Source organism: Leuciscus leuciscus (assembly GCF_965113295.1).
Source record: "Leuciscus leuciscus genome assembly, chromosome: 7".
NCBI lineage: Eukaryota > Metazoa > Chordata > Actinopteri > Cypriniformes > Leuciscidae > Leuciscus > Leuciscus leuciscus.
In genome coordinates this window covers 11,538,907-11,560,340 of record NC_138731.1, presented here as the reverse complement: position 1 = coordinate 11,560,340, position 21,434 = coordinate 11,538,907, and the positions used below count along the sequence as shown (strand labels likewise).

The window sequence follows — 21,434 nt, the reverse complement described above, 5'->3', positions numbered from 1 at the left end:
ATTAGAAAAGTTAACACATCATCCCAGCTGCCGTTAGAAGCTCCGGTGGCTCTAGAAATAGACAGTATTCTGAGATTCGTGTGTATGACGCTCATGCCCATTGGCTGCTCCAGTCTGAAAAGTTTTTTGTTTTTCTTTATACTGAAGGGAAAACATTTTATGAGACTGTAGTTGTCAAATTTTATTGGTGATTTCAAATCTGAAATTTTATCTTAAATGTAATCATTTAACAGTTTTGGAGAATTGTATGTTTCCCCATTCAGAGAGATAGGAGCTGCACTTGGATGACCAAAATCCCTCTGGCTTTCCCTTCATGTCAGTGTCTGGACACAGCTTTGAATGCCATTTGAAAGACATTTATTAGGCTAATAGTTTGACGATCCAGACACAACTTTATTTAGTTTTTCTCAGTATATGGAGTGGACATTAATGAATGATTGGGAATACAGATTTCACTTCTCTTTAAATAAAGCTTATTATCTGCCTGTTATTCAGTTCCAACACTTATAGATGCTTTTGTATTTCCATCTCCAGCCTGCAGGAGTAACGCCAAGGACTTCAACAGGGGGATTCACAGCCAATGATTGATGATGCATTTCAGCAGCGACCATTGCAAGTTCAAGTTTACAATGCTTCTTCATGCTTCGATCATCCATGACCTTATCATTGGCTGCTGTCTACCTATATCAATCGTGGAAAATGAACATTTCAGACATTTTTTACACACCATGGATGAAAGATACACCCCAATCTCCAGAACAACAATAACCAGCAAACAGATACCTCAACTAGTGATGAGAGTGAAAGAGTGCATCAAGTCCAGTCTGGTAGATCAGAAATCAATCTCTGTAACTGCTGATATATGGTCAGATCTTACCTGGGAGTCACAGCTCATGTTCTCAACTCTTCAGCCAGTGGGTACACTCTGAACGCCTACCTGCTGGACTGCAGGAGATTCAAAGGGCGTCACAGCTCTGAAAACATTTCAGCTGCATTTGATGAAATACTAGATGACTACAATATCAGTGATAAGGTAGATTTTATCATCACTGATAATGCAGCTAACACCAAGAAGGCTTTTAAAGTCATTATGGCAGACCACTCAGATGACAGTGAGGATGAGGAGGACATGGTTGGGGAACAGTTAGATACAGACTTTCTTCTTGGTTCCCGTCAACGGCTATCCTGCTTTGCCCACAGTCTTCAACTGGTTATCGGGGATGGGATGAAAGAAGTAAAAGTGATGTCTCGGGCAATCTCAAAAATGGCCAAACTTGCCAGTCTGCTGCACAGTGGCACGATTTGAGGCTGTTTTTGGAAGTGGTAAAAGCATTCCAGTCTCAAATGTCACGAGGTGGAATTCGCAATTCAGACAAATACAAGCAGTCATCGAATTAGATCATACTGCACTAACTCAGATGTGCTCAGTGGACTTTGAGAATGTTGTCCTCAGCTCACGTGAATGGGCCCAGTGTAGAGAACTTACACAAATTCTTGGACCGTTTGCTGAGGCCACTGAATTGACCGAGGGTGCCAAAATTGTTACATCAGCATGGTTGTCCCTACTGTCCTCGAGCTACATTCTCATTTAACAGAAATGGATAGTGAAAAGAGACTCTGTAGGCCACTGACCAACATATACATTCTGGGAGCGATGCTGGACCCCCAGTTCGGGATGAACTGGGCTGAGATGGATGTCAGAACCAGTGGCAGTGCTACCACCATACAAAATACTAAGAAGGAACTGCAGAAGTCACTAACAGGTATTTATTTCAAAATCCCCCCTTTAAAGTACAGTGTATTTGCAAGGTTATTGAAGTGGAAGAAGAAGTGAGTCAAATTTACTTCTGTTTTCTTTTTTTCCAGACAGCTTGATCGCTCAGGCTAAGAAAGTGGACCTGGACATCTGTGAGGAACCCACAGAACCAACCCAGGATTCTCCCCCAAACGCCAAGAGTCCACGGCTCCTGGCAAAAGTGAGGTACATACATACCTGGAGGATATTCAGAGCTGTCCGGCAGAGCAGGATGCCCTTGTATTTTGGTTGAAAAACAAGGACAAATACCGTCATTTGCATGCCCTAGCTGTCAAAGTGCTTTCTGTACCTGCTTCTTCAGCACCAGTTGAAAGAGTGTTCAGTGCTGGAGGGCTCATTATGAGGCCCCATAGAGCCAGTTTAGGAGCGGATATGCTCTCCTTCCCTCATATTTCTCAAGTGTAACAAAACACTTTTGTAAAACTGAATAGTTGTACTTACCTCACCTGCAGACAGAATGCTACACTCTAAAAGTCGATAATTTACTCAGATTTGTTTTTCCTGTTATAGTTCATGTTAAAAAAGCTTTTGAAGAATACACCGTTGTACAAATGCTTGTACAGTTAAGTATACTGTGAAAAATGATTCTTATGAATTTCTTAAACACCTGATAAAATTCTGCAGTTTGTCCTCAAATAAAAAGAACATATGTTAAAGGACAAGTTCGGTATTTTACACTTAAAGCCCTGTTTACAGATCGTATCTGATGAAATAGAACGGTTAAGATTAAAATTTGGACACATGCTCCTGTCCCGAGAATTTTAGGTTTATTTCGCTTTTGTGGACCTATTTTGCCAAACGCGTCACACCCGTGATTCTTCCGTTGAGAGCTTGAATAATAGACACTCCAGCCCAGTTGGTGGCGATAATGCACCTTTGCCAATTTCAAGCAAACCACGGGCATTTCATTGAATACACAGAAGAAGCAGAAGAAGAAGCGGCGGAGTAATACCGTAAAGGTGCTGCGGTCTCACAGCAAGTCAATGGAGTTGGACAAAAACTACGATAAAACCTGTTGGAATGCATCTTTTTCAGCGATTTTTGATGGAACATATCAGTGAACACCCCCTGACCACTCGGTGAGTTTCACGTCTTTGTAAACGAAAGTTTAATGTGTTTTTAGGACGGAATCTTCCAGTGCATATAGACAACCATTGTGGGGGTGGGGGTGGGGGTGGGGGGGGGGGGGGGGAAGCGAAATAAACCTAAAATTCTCGGGACAGGAGCATGTGTCCAAATTTTAATCTTAACCGTTCTATTTCATCAGATACGATCTGTAAACAGGGCTTTAAGTGTAAAATACCGAACTTGTCCTTTAAATTACACTGTGTTCATTGTTGTTTAACCAAACTTTAATGTTTTCTGAAAATACAATGTCTTTCCTATTAACCCACGTCCAAATAACAATATAATACAATACAATATTTTTTTCAGGGAAGGCATAAACCAACCATATATATATATACCAACCACAATATAGCTTCACTGCACATGAAGACACTTCTTTTCTACACTACTGTGTACATCTGCAGTGAAGCTATATTGTAATTTAGTTGCTCAAATGCTCAGTACTAGTACCTAGCAGTGGTAACAGTAGTGGGTTGGTGTTTGTATATCAGTTCTAACACTGCTATTATGAGGTATCACCATATGTCATCATTCTGTTTTCTTTAGATAAGAAGATTATATGATATCAAGGGGAATGTCTATACTTAAAAATCCTGGGTGTTGTGACACTGTTTTTGCTTTTAGATCAACAAATAATAACCCAAAATGATTGTCTTGATAATGTCATGCATAAGACTTTTTTTTCCTGTCCTGGACTCGGCCTTGACTTGGACTCGAACCTCTTTGGACTCGGTCTTGACTCGGACTCGAACCTCTTTGGACTCGGTCTTGATTTGGCTCGAACCTCTTTGGACTCGGTCTTGATTTGGCTCGAACCTCTTTGGACTCGGTCTTGACTTGGACTCGACTAGTCCTGGTCTTGGACTCGACAAAGGTGGTCTTGACTACAGCCCTACCAAGAGGCATTTCAAAGATGGCCACTGAGTGAAATGACTTTGGCTAAAGCCAGTACAATGAGCAAGGAACAATGTGAACTTGAACTAAGGCTAAAAAAAGTTTTGTTTTACTTCACAGCAAGTCAGCTGTCAACATGGCAGCAAAGAGAAAGACACAGGTATAAAATGTTATACAATACAGTTAGCTCTTTGCTAGTCTATTACACATTGTCATCCATTTGGAAAGTTCTCATAATACTGATGTTTATATTTGTTTCAGTGCTGTTTAGATTTTTAGATGTTTAAAAATTGTTTTGCATTTTAACTTTTAGACATTCTCTGTTCAAGTTAAGTAATTAATTCATTTCTAATCAGATTTTACATTTGTACAGAATGTCCATTCCATGCGTCTCTGGACGTATTTCCAGTGGAATTTGTACCCAAGACGTGTCTGAGAAAGGTTGGCATTAATCTATATTTCAATCTGTTAATGTTGTGTGTTAATAATACCGGTGAAGTTTTCATGTACAGAACATTAATTTAAATAATTTATTAAATGTCGGCGCCAATGGCCTCGTGGTCAGTGCAGACATGTAGCGCCTTTGCGCTCGGGCGGCCCGGAGTCCCGGCTCGTGGACCTTTCCTGATCCCATCCCCCGTCTCTCTCCCACCTCGTTTCCTGTCATCTCTCTACTGTCCTGTCACAATAAAAGGAAAATCACCCAAAAAAAATTATAAAGTCATTAATTTATGTTTTTGCTCAAACTATGAATGGATCAGTATCCCAAACATATTTAGCTCTGTTGTAATGTTAAGAACTCCACATTCAGTGTATGCTAATGTCTAGGGTACTTTATTGCAAAAAATAAACATCTGGAATGGAATTCATATTTGCTTACTGATTACAGTATGAGTACAGGCAGTGCAAAAGAGCATACGGTTAGAAGATCACACACCAATACACAAACAATGATTAATAAGGTGAAGAATTGTAAATTCATATTTTAATATAAAATATTCTGTACATTACTACTGTGAATATAACATATAATCTAACTATATAACATGTAGAGTTCAGGTGTATATTTCCATTGCTTCTGAATATGTTAACAGCAGTTGTTGAAGTTGCTCTTCAGTCTGAGTGGCATTTATGGGTCAGTTTTGGTTAAGATGATAAGAATCCTAAATGATGAATTGGAATTCAAATTTCAGATTTCATGCTTTGATGACAAAACCTGCTGTAGTGCGGATATGCTGGAGCTTTGCTTGTGGAGAAAGGTCTTTTTAAGTGGTGGTGAAAGCTGTCTGTTAAGGTTAGGGGTTAGTTTCTGTTGTAGTAGCATTCACCTTTCAGCACGCCACCTTTCGTTACGTACATCCCTCGACCTGCAGCTTCCCCTGTCTCTGTCTCTGTGCTGGGGGTGTTGCTGGACCACAGTAATGACACATGAGGATGGAGGCTTTCCGTGGTGCTTTGTTAAAAGTTTTTGATGAGTTACGTTAAATGCTTTAAAAATGTAGTAATGATATGTAATGATATGTAATGATATGTAGTGATATGTAAAAATTGAAATGTAATGATGATTTGTTTAGTAATTGGCTCTTTATTTTTACCTAATTCAGAGGGACGTAAAGAGGTGTTGGTGCATTGGTTGCCTTGTCCATCCTGGTAAGAATAAGTAAACCGACATGCAGGGCCGGTTCTAGACATTAGGAGGCCCTAGGCAAAATTCATGTTGGAGGCCCCCCACCCCCAATAAAAAAACACTTGAAACAAATATGATTCCTAACCTTTTTATTTATACAACATTTAATTTTAAAAGCAGTATATTTTTACTTACACAGTACATAAGTTTGGACACATTACTATTTTTAATGTTTTTGAAAGAAGTCTCTTATGCTCATTAAGCCTGGATTTATTTGATCAAAAATACAGAAAAATAATATAGTGAAATATTATTAAAATTTAAAATAATGGTTTTCTATTTTACTATACTTTATATTTCTGTGATGCAAAGCTGAATTTAGTGTCACATGATCCTTCAGAAAACTTTATAATATTCAGATTTATTATCAAATGTTAGAAATGGTGCTTAAAGGAGAAGTTCACTTTTAAAATTCTGTCATCATATACTCACCCTCATGTTGTTTCAAACCTGTATAAATTTCTTTCTTCTGCTGAACACAAAGGAAGATATTTAGAAGAATGTCAGTAACCAGACAGTTTTTGGGTCCCATTGACTTCCATAGTAGGAAAAAAATATACTATGGAAGTCAATGGGACCCAAAAACTGTCTGGTTACTGACATTCTTCTAAATATCTTCCTTTGTGTTCAGCAGAAGAAAGAAATTTATACAGGTTTGAAACAACATGAGGGTGAGTAAATGATGACAGAATTTTCATTTTAAAAGTGAACTTCTCCTTTAATATTTATTTTATAACCTGTGATACTTTTTTTCAGGATTTTTGGTTATTAAAAAGTTGTTTTAAAAAAGTCTTCACTATCTCTTTTTATATATTTAACACATCCTTGCTGAATATTCCTGTTTTTTTTCTGTATTTTTGATCAAATAAATGCAGGCTTGTAGAGCATAATAATAAACTTCTTTCAAAAACATTAAAAATAGTAATGGGTCCAGACTTTTACCGGTACTGTATGTAATCAAACTTTATCTAAGGTAATCTCTTTTTTGTTTAATGAAGATGTTATTGTTGTTGTTGTTATTTTGCTGTTTTATTCAATTTATTCACAGTTCCAGAATCCCACTTCAGTAGATGAGCATAAGTGCTTTTATATTGCATTGCTACCTTAAATATGCTATACACAAATCAAGTGGAAGAGAAAGACACGATCGCTACTGAGCAGAAAAAAATATATAAACTGATATTATTGGCGTAATGTCAGGGTATAATCTAATCATCAGCAGAATTTAGAAGATAGACCCATAGATATGAGATCCTTTATTTGAAACATTTAAAAATGTTGTAGTGTGTTGGCTTGACGTAATACAGACGTCTTGTCTTTTAATTTTGTAGCTTTTTTACTAGTCAGCTCCCGACGCGATGTTATTCATTGTACGCGCAAATTCAAAGCGTCGCGTCTGGGCACGTTAATGACGCTCGCGCTCTTTTAAACTCGTAATAAAGCGGTGAATGATTTTTCCAGAAATGACGCTGATCTACAGTACAAGTTTATATTTAGAATACATTGCAATCACTCCAAAATAGATGACGACAACTCACACACCTGCATTATGAGCTGTGCTTCTTTGTGTGCTTATTAGGCTTTTGCCTCGCAGCACCTGATGGATGCGTTCGTTACATATACTTTCAGAAGCCGGCACCCGCTTTGTAACGGACACATTCATTGGTTTAACTGCAGTAATGTAACAGTCTATGGTTAAGATAAACATCGTAACTATTTTTAGTTAATTAATAAATATTGAAATAAATTGTAGATAGGACATTGGACATTTTTTTATTTTTTATTTTTTTTTGTCCCTCTGTCTGGGCCCCATCCCGCCAATCGGGCCCTAGGCACGTGCCTAGTTTGCCTTTGCGTTAATCCGGCTCTGCCGACATGGCAACTTAATTCACCTCTGTACATTTCTCATTTATTGATTGTTGTTTTTACTTTTTTCCCAGTAAGAGGACATGGCCACACACCCGGCAGCCTGAAGATCATGTTCAAATTACTCTCACTCAATGTTAAGTACATTACCGGTACATGAAGACATTTGTTTGTTTGTTTGTTTTTGAACCACAGTTTCTGTTATAGTGGACAAATAAAGGTTTGTGTTTTCACTATGTCCAATTACATCTTTTGACCTTTAAAAAAACACCACATTTGTATGCCTGAAATATCCAGGAGCTGGAGCTAATCCCAGCTAGCACAGGCCAAAGGTAGAAAATCCCCCTGAACAGGTGACCAGTCTGTCACAGAGATGACACACACAATATAGCCTCTAGTTCCTGATGAACTATACCTGCATGTGCGGAGGACACTGGTGAAACCCACAGCAACACTGGGGAAACTAGCAATCAGGAAATATGAAGTCATTTTTTAGTCTTACATAGTCATTTTTGAATGTAAGCCCATTGTGTGTGTACAGTATAATATATATATACTGTATATACTTGTCTATTCAGTAAATGTCTGGATATGAACAACCATATTCTCTCTAGACTAGAGGCTAGATGTATATTATATTAGCACATAGACACAGATTGCTCCAAATGGGCCCAGTGAGTTGAGTCTAGAGAAAGTGAAGAACCACTACTGCATTAATGCATAAGAACATTTGGTAAATACCATAGTAGAATGATCAAATATTTACCCTTGTATAGTCAAACAATGCTTTTAATAATACAAAACAGAGAAGTTTTTCAAATAATAGTGCTTACACATCCCTTCTGATCAAATTCAATTGGGTGAGAAAAAGTTATAATATATATTTAAGATGAGAGAAATTGTGGGAGGAAATATTATTTGCAGTCTTATAACATTGTATATATGTTATTATAGTTTTTATATATGCTCATTACATATATGCTCATTATAGTTCAGCTGGTGAGATAATAATGGAAAGGTTGAAGGGTCCATTTCCAGGAAACACAGAAGTGATTAAATGTATACCTTTAATACACTATAGATACACTAAATATTACAGAAGCACTTTGGTCAAGAAATACTGCAACGCTTTAATAATTATCAGACTTTTTTTTGTAAGCAAAGAAAAAAAAAGTTTCACTGTAATCAACAAATCTTTTGCTGCATCAGGTTAAACCCACAATGCAATCTGTCGTTTTAGTTTGATATTTAATGGGGGCAAATTTAGTAAGTTTATATTTAACAGGGTAGCAATTGTGAACAATTTTAATAGAGAATTAATTTGGATTTCTTCACCACTACTACTAACCGGTTGGATGACGCATTAGTGATACTGAAAGCTGATTGGCCTTGATGGTTATATATGCGGAAAGGGGCCAATTTAATTAATTTATATGATGTCCGATTTATTCTCCCTTGTGGCTTTTTCCACGGGTTTTAATAATAAAACTGGTCTGAAAGAATGAATATCATATTAAAGAAAACGTCAACATTAAATTTTAATAAATCAGAGTCGATGTGCGCGTGCGTGATTCGAATTTTAGTTGCTAATAGTGACGCATTTTATGAATTCTGCAATCTGCATGTATCCGCACTTCACGATCGACCGCTGTCTGTTGATTGAGAGACGAGGAGAATTAACAGACTTTTTGCTGAGACTTTGCTGACACAAAACTTGATCTTTCAAAGCTATTTTCTGGATTTCTGAGGAGACTTTTATTGTAGAAGGACATCGGGGGATATATCCTTTATATAGAGTTACATTTTTGAAAGCGTTATATAATTTCGGAGAATATTTTTATTTGTTTGTTTAATATTTTTTTCAGGGGTGAAATTTTTTATTTCTGAGGAGATTTCTATTGTATTGTGTTGTGTTGTGTTGTGTTGTGTTGTGTTGTGTTGTGTTGTGTTGTGTTGTGTTGTGTTTTGTTGTATTGCAGTTTGGAGGATATACGTTAACTTAGATGGCTCACATGATGGGCGAAGGAGGTGAGTGCTTTAATTGTTCATTTATGGTTTATGGTATGATGTTGTACAATGACTGACTGACTACATTAATTTGAAGAACCCATTTGATCACATTTATCTGATTCCTTGCATGCGAAATAAAGTTTTGAATTTGAGTAACTTAACTGAAGTAAAAATTTGTAATTGACCACAGACATTGATTACTGATTATTATTATTCAAATATAACTAACTATGTGATATGTGAAATATCCATCCTAAGATCACTCCAGATCCAGGAGAGCTGCTTTCCCTCAGACGGCTGGTGGTCAGGAGGTTTGGAGACCCGATTCTGATGACCGTGATGATCAGGATCCGCTGCCCCGAGATGGACAAAGTAAGTTACACAATTTCCTTACTTGAGTGAAAGTAATATTACTCAGTTACAAGTAAAAGTTGAAAAGACTGATTTTTACTCAAGTAAAAGTACAGAAGTACTTGTTTTTAAAAGTACTTAAGTATCAAAAGTAAAAAGTAAATGTCAATGCATTGTTTTATTATTGTTGTTTGTAATACTTACAGTACCTTATGCCTCTGAATCTATGCCTGCCTGCCCTCATATCAATATGAAATGTATTTCTAGAACACAGTTCCTGTAGTGGGATTGAATGAGAGATTGAATAAGTGCTCTCAATAACGTCCACAATAGTTTCGGACACCCAGTTTCGGGCTGTTCCCTCAAATAGTGCCCTATTTAAATTTTTTTGGCTTTTAGTATGAATATGTCAGCCACTGTTATAAGCTAGTGTGCTCCAAAACAATGACATTTAGAAGACCAAACCCAACGTTGAAAATGAAAATCAGATTGATGTCAGAATCCAACTACTTTCTACTCAAGGACCTTGACAGAAATGTAGTGGAGTAAAAAGTACGATACTTGACTTTCAAGTGTAGTGAAGTTAAAGTAAAATGTTTCCAGAAAAAATAATACTCAAGTAAAGTACAGATGCTCAAAAAGTGTACTTAAGTACAGTACTCAAATAAATGTGCTTTGTTACTGTCCACCTCTGCCAGACCCGACCCAGACACAGAGTCAGGATCTTCCTGGATATCTGAGTTTTCTGTTTCTGTGTCCACAGGTCAGGCTCACGGGACGAAGGCGAAGGAGAACTCAGATGATGGACGTCCGTCCACTTCATCTAAACACACTCGCAGAGGTCAGAATAGGCTTTTAATAAAGAAGTTTAATGGCTTAGTTTGTATTTCTATTTTCAATGTCTGATTTGTCAACTAAAGTAACGGTAACACTTTATTTTGATGGTCCCTTTTGAACATTCTGTCGACTATAAGTAACTTTGCAACTACAGACGGGTCTAATAGTTGTTTTCATTTGTTTTTTCTTCATTTCACCAGGACGTTGGAAGAGGCCTGATTGTTTCCTCAGGTTCTGGAAGGCTTTTAAGGCTGTTTTCTGCTGCTGTTCCAGGAATGTTGTGGAGCCTTTTATTCCTCCAGCTGATCCTGTTCCTGAACCATCATCACCCTCTCCAGATCATAATGGTAAATCATTATTTCTCCAACATTATTTTAAACAGTATTATCTTGTTTTCCACTCAAAATAAGGCTTGTTTTTACAGAATATTAAAATGATTTCCCCCATTATAATATTATTTTCTCGACCTGCGCTGACAATTTTTAAATAAAACAATGGATCTAGCAACAGTTTTTGATGTCTGAAATGTTCCATCCGCAGGCCTCTCCAGATCCTGGAGAACTGCTTCCAGAGATTCTTCTCCGTGCTTCACGTCATCCTCAGCTTGGACCTCACCCTGGTCCTCACCCCGCCCTGAGACCCATGTTGAGAGGATGTGTAGAGAGTCGCTGAGTCTGAGCAGCCGAGGCTCGTACTGCTCCGAGTGGAGGTGGAGTGGCGATGGATCGGAGAGCCCAAAGCAACAGGGTTTGTCCAGGTCCGACAGCCTCGAAGGGTTTCTGTGTCCTCCGCTGCCGGGTCAAGTTCCTGTCGAGCCAACAGGGTGCCGAACTGCTCAGGGTGCCGTGGAGGCTTCTCCAGTGAACAAGAGCTCAATAGGTGAGACTGAAATAAGGCCGGGCAGTGTAAAGTCTACAGATAGAGATTTTGCTATTTCATGCATAACTGAGTCAAGTTAAAACAATACAAATAACAATAAAACAATGGATCTAGCAAGCTAATAATTGTCTCACATTTTTCTGTTTGTTTTTCAGAGTCCTTTGAGTCTTTCTATAACGTGGAAAAGATGATTGGATCCGGAGGATATGGCAAGGTGTTCCTGGGAACACGCAAATTTGATGGCAAAAAGGTAAATCTTACTGAATTGTACAAACATTTTGCTCTTGCATGCATCAAAACACATTTAAAACAATTTACAGATGGTTTAATAAGATGTTTTTTTTGTGTGTGCAGGTTGCCATCAAGCGGATGCGCAAGATTGACAACGATCTTTATCTTAATATTGTAAGTTGGCCAAAACCTGAATGTGTATGGAGTTGTTTAAGTGCAGATTACTGTAGTTAATACACCCGTAGGAAGCATTAGGTATAAATGTGATCAACAAATAAGCCTAGAGGCACCAAATAACTTTGAGCTGAAAAGGCTCTTTTGAACGCATCTAAAAAGATCAAAGAAAAGTACATTTCAAAATGATGTTTTCTTCAGATTTTTACCCAGCTAACCTTCTGTCTGCTTCTTCTCTCTAGCCTGGGAATCCCGAACCTCTCGTTACAGAAGTGGCGCTGCTGATGATGATGAGGCGAGAATCCATAAGCCCCTTCGTCATACAACTGTACCAGTGGTTTGAAGAGCCTAGAGGATTCACTCTGGTTATGGAGTATCCGGAGCCCTGCGAGAGATTGCTGGACTCAATCACTCGTGATCCTTGGAATGACAGGTTCTCACAGGTCGTCATGAGACAGGCTGTGCAAGCAGTGCAACACTGCATCCATCATGGTGTTTTCCATAATGACATTCATTCACAGAATTTCCTGTTGAAGAAAGACACGCTAGAACTCAAGCTGATAGACTTTGGCTGCGGTCAGCTATTTAGTAGTGAAGGCTACGAGAGCAACATATACAAGGGTGAGCATTTTGGGAGTGTGGAAACCTGAAGCTAGTGACTTACTAATTATTTGATGATGCTTAAAAAAAAAAAGCTCAACGATGTGCAAATGTGTTTCTTACAGGAGTTCCGGATTACTGCCCACCTGAAGTCTTGACAGAACCTCGATTCCACGCCGTCCCTGCAAATGTCTGGTCTCTAGGAGTGTTGATGTACGAGGTGTCGAACGGATGTCTTCCTTTTCTTAATAGAACGGAAATCACACAAGCCAAAGTAACATTTGAGAACCGCAACTTTTCCAAATGTGAGTGAATAATGATGAGAACATTGATAAACACACACATAAAGCAAACAATTTGTATAGAAAGTTTAACGGTTGAAGTGTGTCAGAATTTTTATATATAGCGAAAATGCCAGGTCACATGGTCATGACTAACCAGCTCTCTCCTTATTAAAATGTGTACAGACTGCAGGGATTTGATTGGACAGTGTCTATCCCGGGATCCAACAAAACGCCCCAGCTTAGAGCAGATGTTACAACATCAGTGGTTTGATCGTGATCTACACTAGACTGGAGAAGCTGAGGAGATTCACACGATCAGTTTCAGGTGTGTGGAAGTGTAACAGGCAGAGTAGGATTATTATCTTTTGTCTTAGATTCTGGATTATTTGTAGTGAGATTTTCAAATTTGTGTTCATTGTAATGTTCTTGTTATAGTCAAATCACCTTCATTTATATAGCGCTTGATACTATACAGATTGTTTTAAAGCCGCATCCCTGTAGTAAACAGGAAAATAACAGAATCCGTAAACCAAACAGAATTCAATTCTGTTCTAGCTCTAAAAAAACATTCATGAGTTGACTTGTTCTTATACTCTTTGTTTTGGATAGGAAATAACACACTTGCTGAGAGCTCTGAGCTGGAGACTTGACCCGAAGCCAGAAGTCCAACACCAACCTGACAGAAACTCAGAGCCTGTCCACGTCTGAGCAAGAATGTGTTTATTTTGTTTATTTTGTTAAATATTTTATTTCACATTTGTATCTCTTGAATTGGAAATGTTGCATGTATGTTTGTAATAAATGTTAAAGAAAATCGTAAATGGGCTTTTTCGTTGTGACTTGTTTTGGGATCCTTTATTAATTTGGATGTGTTTTTTTTTATTATTAATATGGATTTATTATTATGCAACAATAACAAATACAAAACAGTAACAAACAATAATAGACAAAATAGATACAAATTAAATGAAAACAATATCACAGGCAGAAAAATGGCACATCTTTCACACTGTTTACATGTCTGACATTTATGTATATTGTGACATTTGTTAAACATTTATGATGGTTTATTTGTCCATCCTTGTGATATATTGACTCACTCACTCATCGCCATCTACTGGTGTAATGATGGAACAGAGAGGAGAAGAGGAATCAGGAAAGGACTCTGAAATATGAGTGTTTTTGGTGCTAAACAGACACTGAAGAGGACATAACTGGACAACACTATTATATCACATAATAAACTATTATCTTAAGTCATTAGTGCAGTTCATGATAAGAATCATATTAATAAAAATAAGAGTTACACAACTGGCTACTCGTGCCCACACACAGATTGGCATTGGAGGAGTTTCACTTTTATATTTTATACACTTTTTTTATATTTAGTTTCAACAAAATATCCCTACAAAGATGACAGTTTCGGAAATCCTTTTCCTTCTAGAACCATTTTTTGGTCCCCATGAGGAAAACAGCTTAAAGGCGTGGTATAATGGCCTTTTCACAAGATGTAAAATAAGTCTCTGATGTCCCCAGAGTGTGTATGTGACGTTTTAGCTCAAAATACCCCACAGATATATTTATATAGCATGTTAAAGTCAAAAACCAAGCGGCAACCTCCCTGTCCCAATTCGCCTACTTATACTCCGCCCTAAAAGTATGTACTCTTTTTGTGAAGAAAAAGTGCATACTTTTGAGTGTGTAGCAAAAGAGTAGGCAAGCTTTGGGACATACTACTTCGTCATCTTTAACGGACAGACCTGTGTCGCGTGCGTCCTGTCACCGTAAACTGCCCTGTCAATCATCTTGTCACAGTTAAAATCCTCCATTCAATCTAATTTAATTTCTTATCGTTTCGGAGAGAAATGTAGTTGCACGTTGATCTGCCAGTCGTGGGTCTTTCATGCGGAGACTCTCCTCGTGTGTTTGCAATTTGAATATAATGATGCATTTAAAAGTTATGGCTAAACATATCTTTACAAAAGTTCACAATGCCGCTGCAGATGCAATATAATGTGGACAACATTGAAAAAATACATTTTCGTCATGTTAGATACTGATCTTTAATCACTCAAACCCCTTTATCTAAACCTCTCTACATAAACGCCGGACTCGCGCGTCCTCCATGTCTGTAGTTTTTTAACACTTTTCACTCGTGTTTGTAGTTCTAACTGAATCCTCGTCCAACGCGCGATGGGTTGTGGGCAATATTAGCCGTGCGCATCGATCAAAAAAAAGATCAAAAAGTAGTCTTTTAGAATATCTAAATATATATCTAAATAAAAAAACGAGATAGAGAAATCATGTCTAAAAAAAACAATGGGAACAGTGGCGATTCTAGAGGGGGGGCCGGGGGGGCCAGTGCCCCCGTGTCACCAAGCTTGGCCCCCCCTCTGGCCCCCCTAAATTTGGAATCGTAAAATCACACCAAACAACTGCGCATTTTATCAGTTGCGGCGCCTTCATCTATAGGCTACACTGCAGCACGACGTATATTCACATGTTAACGCAGAGGAACGGGACACTGCAGTTCACTAAAGTTCATTATTTGCATGTGCTTTAAAGCCTTGCCAGTTAAACATGTCATTCGCTGCTGATGCGCTGTTCAAATATGCGCTTTACTGAGCGCGTACACTCGACGCGCACATGCACTAAAAGCCTGTTACTGGACTAAGGCTACGTTCACACTGCAGGGCTTAATGCTCAATTCCGATTTTTTGAAAAAATTAGATTTTTTTGCAAGGCCGTTCACATTTCCAATTAAATGCGACCTTTCGTGATCTCCTGTGTGAACGTGAAATGACCCAGAAGTGACCCGCATGCGCAGAAGAGTACTCAACGGTCAACGACGTCACTTGTTGTTTGCGGAAGTAGCTAAACTTTAACTGTGATTCTCTCTCACACACACACACACACACACACACACGCGCGCGCAGCGACCGTTACACAAGAGCCAGACAGCAGCCGCTGACCTATCTAATATCAGATTCAGCACAAATAAGTTAACATAACGTATATATAATGGCCGTGGGCTTTTTTATTTATTTTTTATTAACGGGCTCGTCGAGGTCGACCCGTTCGGCAGATTTACCTCAGCTCGACGAATATGCAGTCCGTTTTCAGTTTCAAATCGACGACTACTTCAACGCAGAATTATGACGTTTTTCGCGTATCAATGACGTGCGCGTCGGATACATGCGACCTGGCCGTTCAGACTGAAGTCGCATTTCAAAAGATCGGATATGTATCGGATTTGGGACCACATACCCAAGTGGCCTGGGTCGCATTTGAAAAGATCGGATCTGTGTCGTTCAGACTGTCATGAAAAGATCAGATACAGGTCGCATAGGGGCAAAAAAAATCGGAATTGGGTCGTTTCAGCCTGCAGTGTGAACGTAGCCTAAGTTATCTTTTGAGTCTTATATTGCGCTAATACTGTCAAATACAGACAATGTTTACATAAACAAAGTTGGTTATGTCTAAAGTGAAAGCAAACAGAAAATTAATTAAAATCTGCTTGTCATATGCGTGTATATTAGACGCGTCGCGTGCAGTTCTTAAAGAGACAGTAGCCCTAATAATAAACATGCTGCCGCTTGTCCTTAAAGAGATAGTTCACCCAAAACCAAACAGTTGCTGGTCCCCATTGACTTCCATACATAGTAGGAAAAAAATATACTATGGAAGTCACAGGGGTACATCAACTGTTTGGTTACTCACATTCTTTCAAATAACGTTTATTTTCAACAGAAGAAAGAAACTTATTCAGGTTTAAAACAACTTAAGAGAGTAAATTATGACTTTTTGGGGGGAGAACTATCCCTTTAATGTTAATAAAACAACAAAACACACAGAGGAAATCATTCACTGCTCTTGACTGAGAACTTTAAGTCTGTTGTGTTTTATTTTCATATGTGTTCATTTAATTACTTTCTTCAATTCTTCTGTTAAATACACCTATAGCTGAAAAAATAAAGCACTGTTTATTTCATTTGTATATTAAGTTGTGTATGTGTAATATGTATCTCTGTTCTTAATTTTTAATAACAAAGAAAATAGTGACAAAGATTTTTATTTTCGCCACTTTGGCCTAAATGTCTGCCATTCTTTTTTACTTTATATTTTGTTACCTATATTTTGTTACCTATAAGGCTTTGCTTTTAAAATAGGGAAATTAGTTTGGCTGCAATGCTCAATCACATGCAAAATAGTAAAACCAACATGAAATAAGAATCGTGATAAAATCGTGATTTTCCTGAAAAAAATAAAAATAATTGTGATATGATATTATTGCCATATCGCCCACCCCAGGTGTAAAAAAGTGCCTAGATGAGCTGAGATGCTAAAAATTTGTTATTATTGATCATTATATCACACTACAATTAAACATAATGAAACATTCATTTGAATTGAAATTGTTTTATTAGCTTAGCTAATATAATTTATTAGCTTTTTCTAGAGATTGCAGTCATGCATGACATGGTGAAAAATGACTTGAAATAATACTGAAAATAGGTTAAGATGAATGTTAAAGGTGTGCCCCCTAAAAGCACAAGTGGCCCCTGCCTGGCCCCCCCAGTTACTGTGGTCTAGAACCGCCACTGAATGGGAATCAAAAAGCCTCTCTATGTATTTATACAGGGAGCTGTAGTATAGCCTACAGGCGCTTACAGGACATTACACACATTTATATTTTTTAAAGCCACTGGATGGCGCTTTTCTCACTTGAAAATTTATTTTTTTAAAGGCCTGCACTCTATTTTAGTGTGAAATGTTGCATTTATAAAATAAATAAAAATTATATATATATATATTCTAAAGGGAAAAAAAGCTCATACAATTTTTGTAATTAATGCAAAGTAACATAAAAACCTTTAAAAATTCAAAATAATTATTGATTATATTATAATATAATTTAAAAAAATATTATTGAACAAAAATATATTACATTGGTTTTCCTGGGAGGAAAAAAGTAAAATTTTAAGGCTTCGTCACTTTAGACCGGGAAGAAGCCAAGTGTGACCCCTAAACGAAGAAGCCCAGAGGGTTAACCCTTCAGGTGCTCTTCGTCATTTCTGACCCGAAAATATTCTGTTTTGAATTTTTTTAAATCACAGCTTCATCAGAATGTTACGAAACTTGGTGACTTTTATGGCATTAGATATGTGAGAAAAATTTGAGGTCATGATCCGAGCATGCTAAGTGGTCGTAAAAAAAAATTGTGCCTTTTGTGCTCTTCAGTCAAAAATGACCGACCATATAAGAAATGAATGGGAAATTGACAGAAAGTTTCTGAGAATTTTTGCAGCACAGTTTACTTAAGCACAGCACAGATCGCACGCTCACTCACACTTAACTTCTGAGAATGTGCTGGCACACGGAAATCACTCTGCTGTATTACAAACCAAAGAAACACTATAAAAATATAATAAACATAAAACTATTACATATATTACATATATCTTCTTATTAATAAATATATATTACATTTTCTTTATCTTTTTATAAGCCTGCCTGAAGAAGGTAGGCTATTATAAATACCGAAACGTCGCAATAGGCTTGTTTGATCATTTTATTTGTAATTTATTTTTCATTCACATTATTATTTTCTCATTGCACTTACAGGATGGATGTCTTTAGAGGCTGTGTGAGACAAATAAACACTCCACTAAATAGACTCAGACTCTCCAGTAGTTCTCCAGTTTTCAACAGAAATACTTATTTACCTTTTAACCCAAACGCACACTTCCGTGCTAGAGAGCCAGAAGAGAGCTCAAGAGAAAGGAGAAGAGATAGAGTCAAGGCTACACACATGGATGACCGAAGAGATGGTCATGACATGCGTGAGTTCACAAGCAGATCTAAAGGGCCCAGGCCTGGCTCCTCTCATAGACTCACTGCTTTCCACAAGGATTAATTCAGACTGGTCAGAGGTCCAAACAGATCTCCAGTGGTTTTGACCATCGTGCAGTGGTCGCAGGCCCATACAGGCCTCCCACAAAAAATAGGGGGAAACGAAATAAGAAGAAACGAGGGGGAAAACAACACAATAGAACTCCTTATTTTGACCACAATCTCCACAACCACGCAGAGTGTGAATTTTTTGAGGACGTTGTTGGGTCCTCCTCCTCAACAACAAAACCACTTCACTGCCCAGCACTCGGTGCCCAACCAACACTTTCAAGAAAGGAGTTCCTTGTACAGTTTCCCCTCACGTTCCTTTTCCAACCAGGGAAACAAAAAGGTTTCCTTTATAAACCATGGGGGTAGATTTAGAGACATAGACATCTCTATAGACAGGGAAACACCAATACAAAAGAAGAAAAGGGACAGGACCCCTCACTAATTGCCTCGGGAAAAGACAGATTCGAGGGAAGGCTCAACTCCCGTAGGATCACACAGAGTAATGAGTAGGCTACATACCCGCACAACCAGCACTCAAAAGCACGATCAAATCATTTTACGATTTCATCAGATTAGTGCATCATTTGAGTAAAGTGACCACAAAAGTGACCAACAACCAACCAATCACTTTCCAGAGACTCACGCTGCTCACAAACACGGTTAGGCCAGCGTTCCCCGGAGAGCAGGTTGGCTTGATGCTCGAAGGCAATGCCAAAAACTGGTCATTCACCACTCAGCTGATTCTAGAACAGCACTATGAAACCCTGATAGAAGAGGCTTTGCAAAACAATCACACAGAATGGCCAAAGGCCTTTGAGATCGCTGCTGGTTGAGCGGGTAGAAATTTTCAGAGCCAAGTTAGTACGGAGGCAATCGAGCAGGCAGAAGCCTTAATCATGGCAGAAATGCAGAGCACTTCAACAGCACAGGTGGTTGAAGTTACACGCGCACCGACTTGGGCGGAAATAGTAACATTGGGCGGACATATATCCACCTCCAATGTTGCTACCACCACACAGGTGGCGTGCACAACACCACCACACACAGCCTGCACTGCCCCATCAGTTCGGCCCAGGGACAACGTGCAGCCGAGTGTGAGGTGATGGGGTGGTGGAGGGATGCTGAGAAACTTGTCGTGAGACAGAAGGTGAGGAAAAGCTTTATTTATACCGGCTTCCTCTTGAGCTGATTGGTTGATTACCTGAACGTGCTCCTCCGGAACTTTGTTACATAAAACTTCATTTAGGATGCAGGCGTTCATGTTTTTGAATGAGCCGGAATTGGATATTTCTTTCAGAGTATGGCATGAAGGAAAGGCGTACATGGTGTATGCAAACTCTGGAAGTATGAAGTGTTTTGAGTGTGGAGATGTGGGCGATAAAAGGATGGCGTGTCCACATAAAGCTCAGAACAGTGAGGAGGCTGCAGGCCATGGCCGCCTGAAGGTCCTGCTCCGCCATGCCGCCTGAACCAGCACTGCCCTGGAGGCTACATGCTCCATATGGGCCACGACCTCATCAGCCTCCAGGACGCCCCCCCTCCCAGACACTTTTACATTTACATTTACATTTACATTTACATTTACATTTACATTTACATTTACATTTACATTTACGGATTTGGCAGACGCTTTTATCCAAAATGCACTTATTAGATTGATGACCCTCCTGGAGCAACCTGGAGAAAAAGTGCCTTGCACACTGTGTCACAGATCACCCTAGCCACCATCCTCTTCACTACACTTTCCAGCATCCCTCCTGATCCCCACCTGCACATCATCTACAATCACACACACCTGCACCTCATCATCACCCTTATCACTCCCACTGTAAAGGCACACTCCTCACCACAGCTCCTTTTCCGACCTTGTTTGTTTGTGTTATGTAGACTCATCTCCCTGTCTCCAGCGATCTACCTCGATCACACTTTGGACTTTCCCTACCTGCTCACCTCATCCCTGCACCTTTATTGTCAATAAATTCACTATTCACCATCATTCTTCCTCTCCTGTGTCTGTATCCGTAACACACTGGTGGTGGCGACTGCGGAGATCGAACCAGCAACCTTCTCCTCACCAGTTCAGAGGTTTAACCCACTACACCTGTGAAGGCCCTTGAGGTTAGCGGAGAAGTCTCTCCCTATACACATTTCCATAAAGCACACACGGAGATGCAGTTGTAACAACAACAAAAAACGTGGTTTATTAATCACAATCTCAGGTTTACATTCTTGGAAGTTTAATTTTGTATTTTTGCTTGGAAAACTGCCACTGTGAAATGCGATACCATTGCATGCAATTGAAGAAATGTCTAATTTCTGAAAGAGGGAACGGAGATGTTATGTCAGAGCGACTGATGAATTGGGATCTAGCCAATGCACACTGGTGTGCGAGATTTGCATCACCCACCCTGCCCTGCGATCCCACTTCAAGTTTTCCGCTGAGGAGCCGAGACGGTGTGTCCCGGCCGTTCAGCGGTGGTACAGCAATTGTGGCAACGGGACGTAATGTCTCCGTTCCCTCCTTCAGGGAACGAGGGTAACAATAGTAACCTAGATGTTCCCTTTCAGTCAGTCACGTTTGACGTTATGTCAGAACGACTGACGAATTGGGATCCCTACTAAAGCGCCACTATTGCTGCCTCTTCCAGCGCTCTGCATAAGCCACCTGATACCCCACACCTACTGGGGGGGAAGATGGGCCGGGGCTTTACGCATAGAAGATCGATCACTGCTGCTCCTCTGAGACTATTGGATAACACTGGGAAAGCCTGCC

The 21,434-nt window shown here is 39.1% G+C and overlaps 2 protein-coding genes and 1 long non-coding RNA gene across 3 annotated transcripts; all 3 read left to right on the top strand.

Moving 5' to 3' along the window:
- Positions 1 to 1,663: 1,663 nt before the first annotated feature.
- Positions 1,664 to 7,505, top strand: LOC309503488 (uncharacterized protein). The gene is made up of 6 exons (XM_082176330.1): positions 1,664 to 1,763; positions 1,867 to 1,981; positions 3,959 to 3,998; positions 4,212 to 4,279; positions 5,443 to 5,488; positions 7,466 to 7,505. The coding sequence occupies exons 1-4, from the start codon at positions 1,676 to 1,678 to the stop codon at positions 4,272 to 4,274; spliced, it is 306 nt and encodes a 101-aa protein (XP_082032456.1). The 5' UTR covers positions 1,664 to 1,675; the 3' UTR covers positions 4,275 to 4,279; positions 5,443 to 5,488; positions 7,466 to 7,505.
- A 2,673-nt stretch (positions 7,506 to 10,178) lies between these two features.
- LOC309503812 lies at positions 10,179 to 11,196 on the top strand. The gene is made up of 3 exons (XR_014207878.1): positions 10,179 to 10,593; positions 10,790 to 10,936; positions 11,130 to 11,196. It is a non-coding gene; the product is annotated as an uncharacterized lncRNA (long non-coding RNA).
- A 46-nt stretch (positions 11,197 to 11,242) lies between these two features.
- On the top strand, positions 11,243 to 13,529 carry LOC309502611 (serine/threonine-protein kinase pim-2-like; the record flags this gene model as incomplete). Its single annotated transcript, XM_082175018.1, has 7 exons — positions 11,243 to 11,468; positions 11,624 to 11,718; positions 11,823 to 11,873; positions 12,116 to 12,494; positions 12,599 to 12,778; positions 12,941 to 13,082; positions 13,367 to 13,529. The coding sequence occupies 6 exons, from the start codon at positions 11,243 to 11,245 to the stop codon at positions 13,042 to 13,044; spliced, it is 1,035 nt and encodes a 344-aa protein (XP_082031144.1). The 3' UTR covers positions 13,045 to 13,082; positions 13,367 to 13,529.
- Positions 13,530 to 21,434: the final 7,905 nt, after the last annotated feature.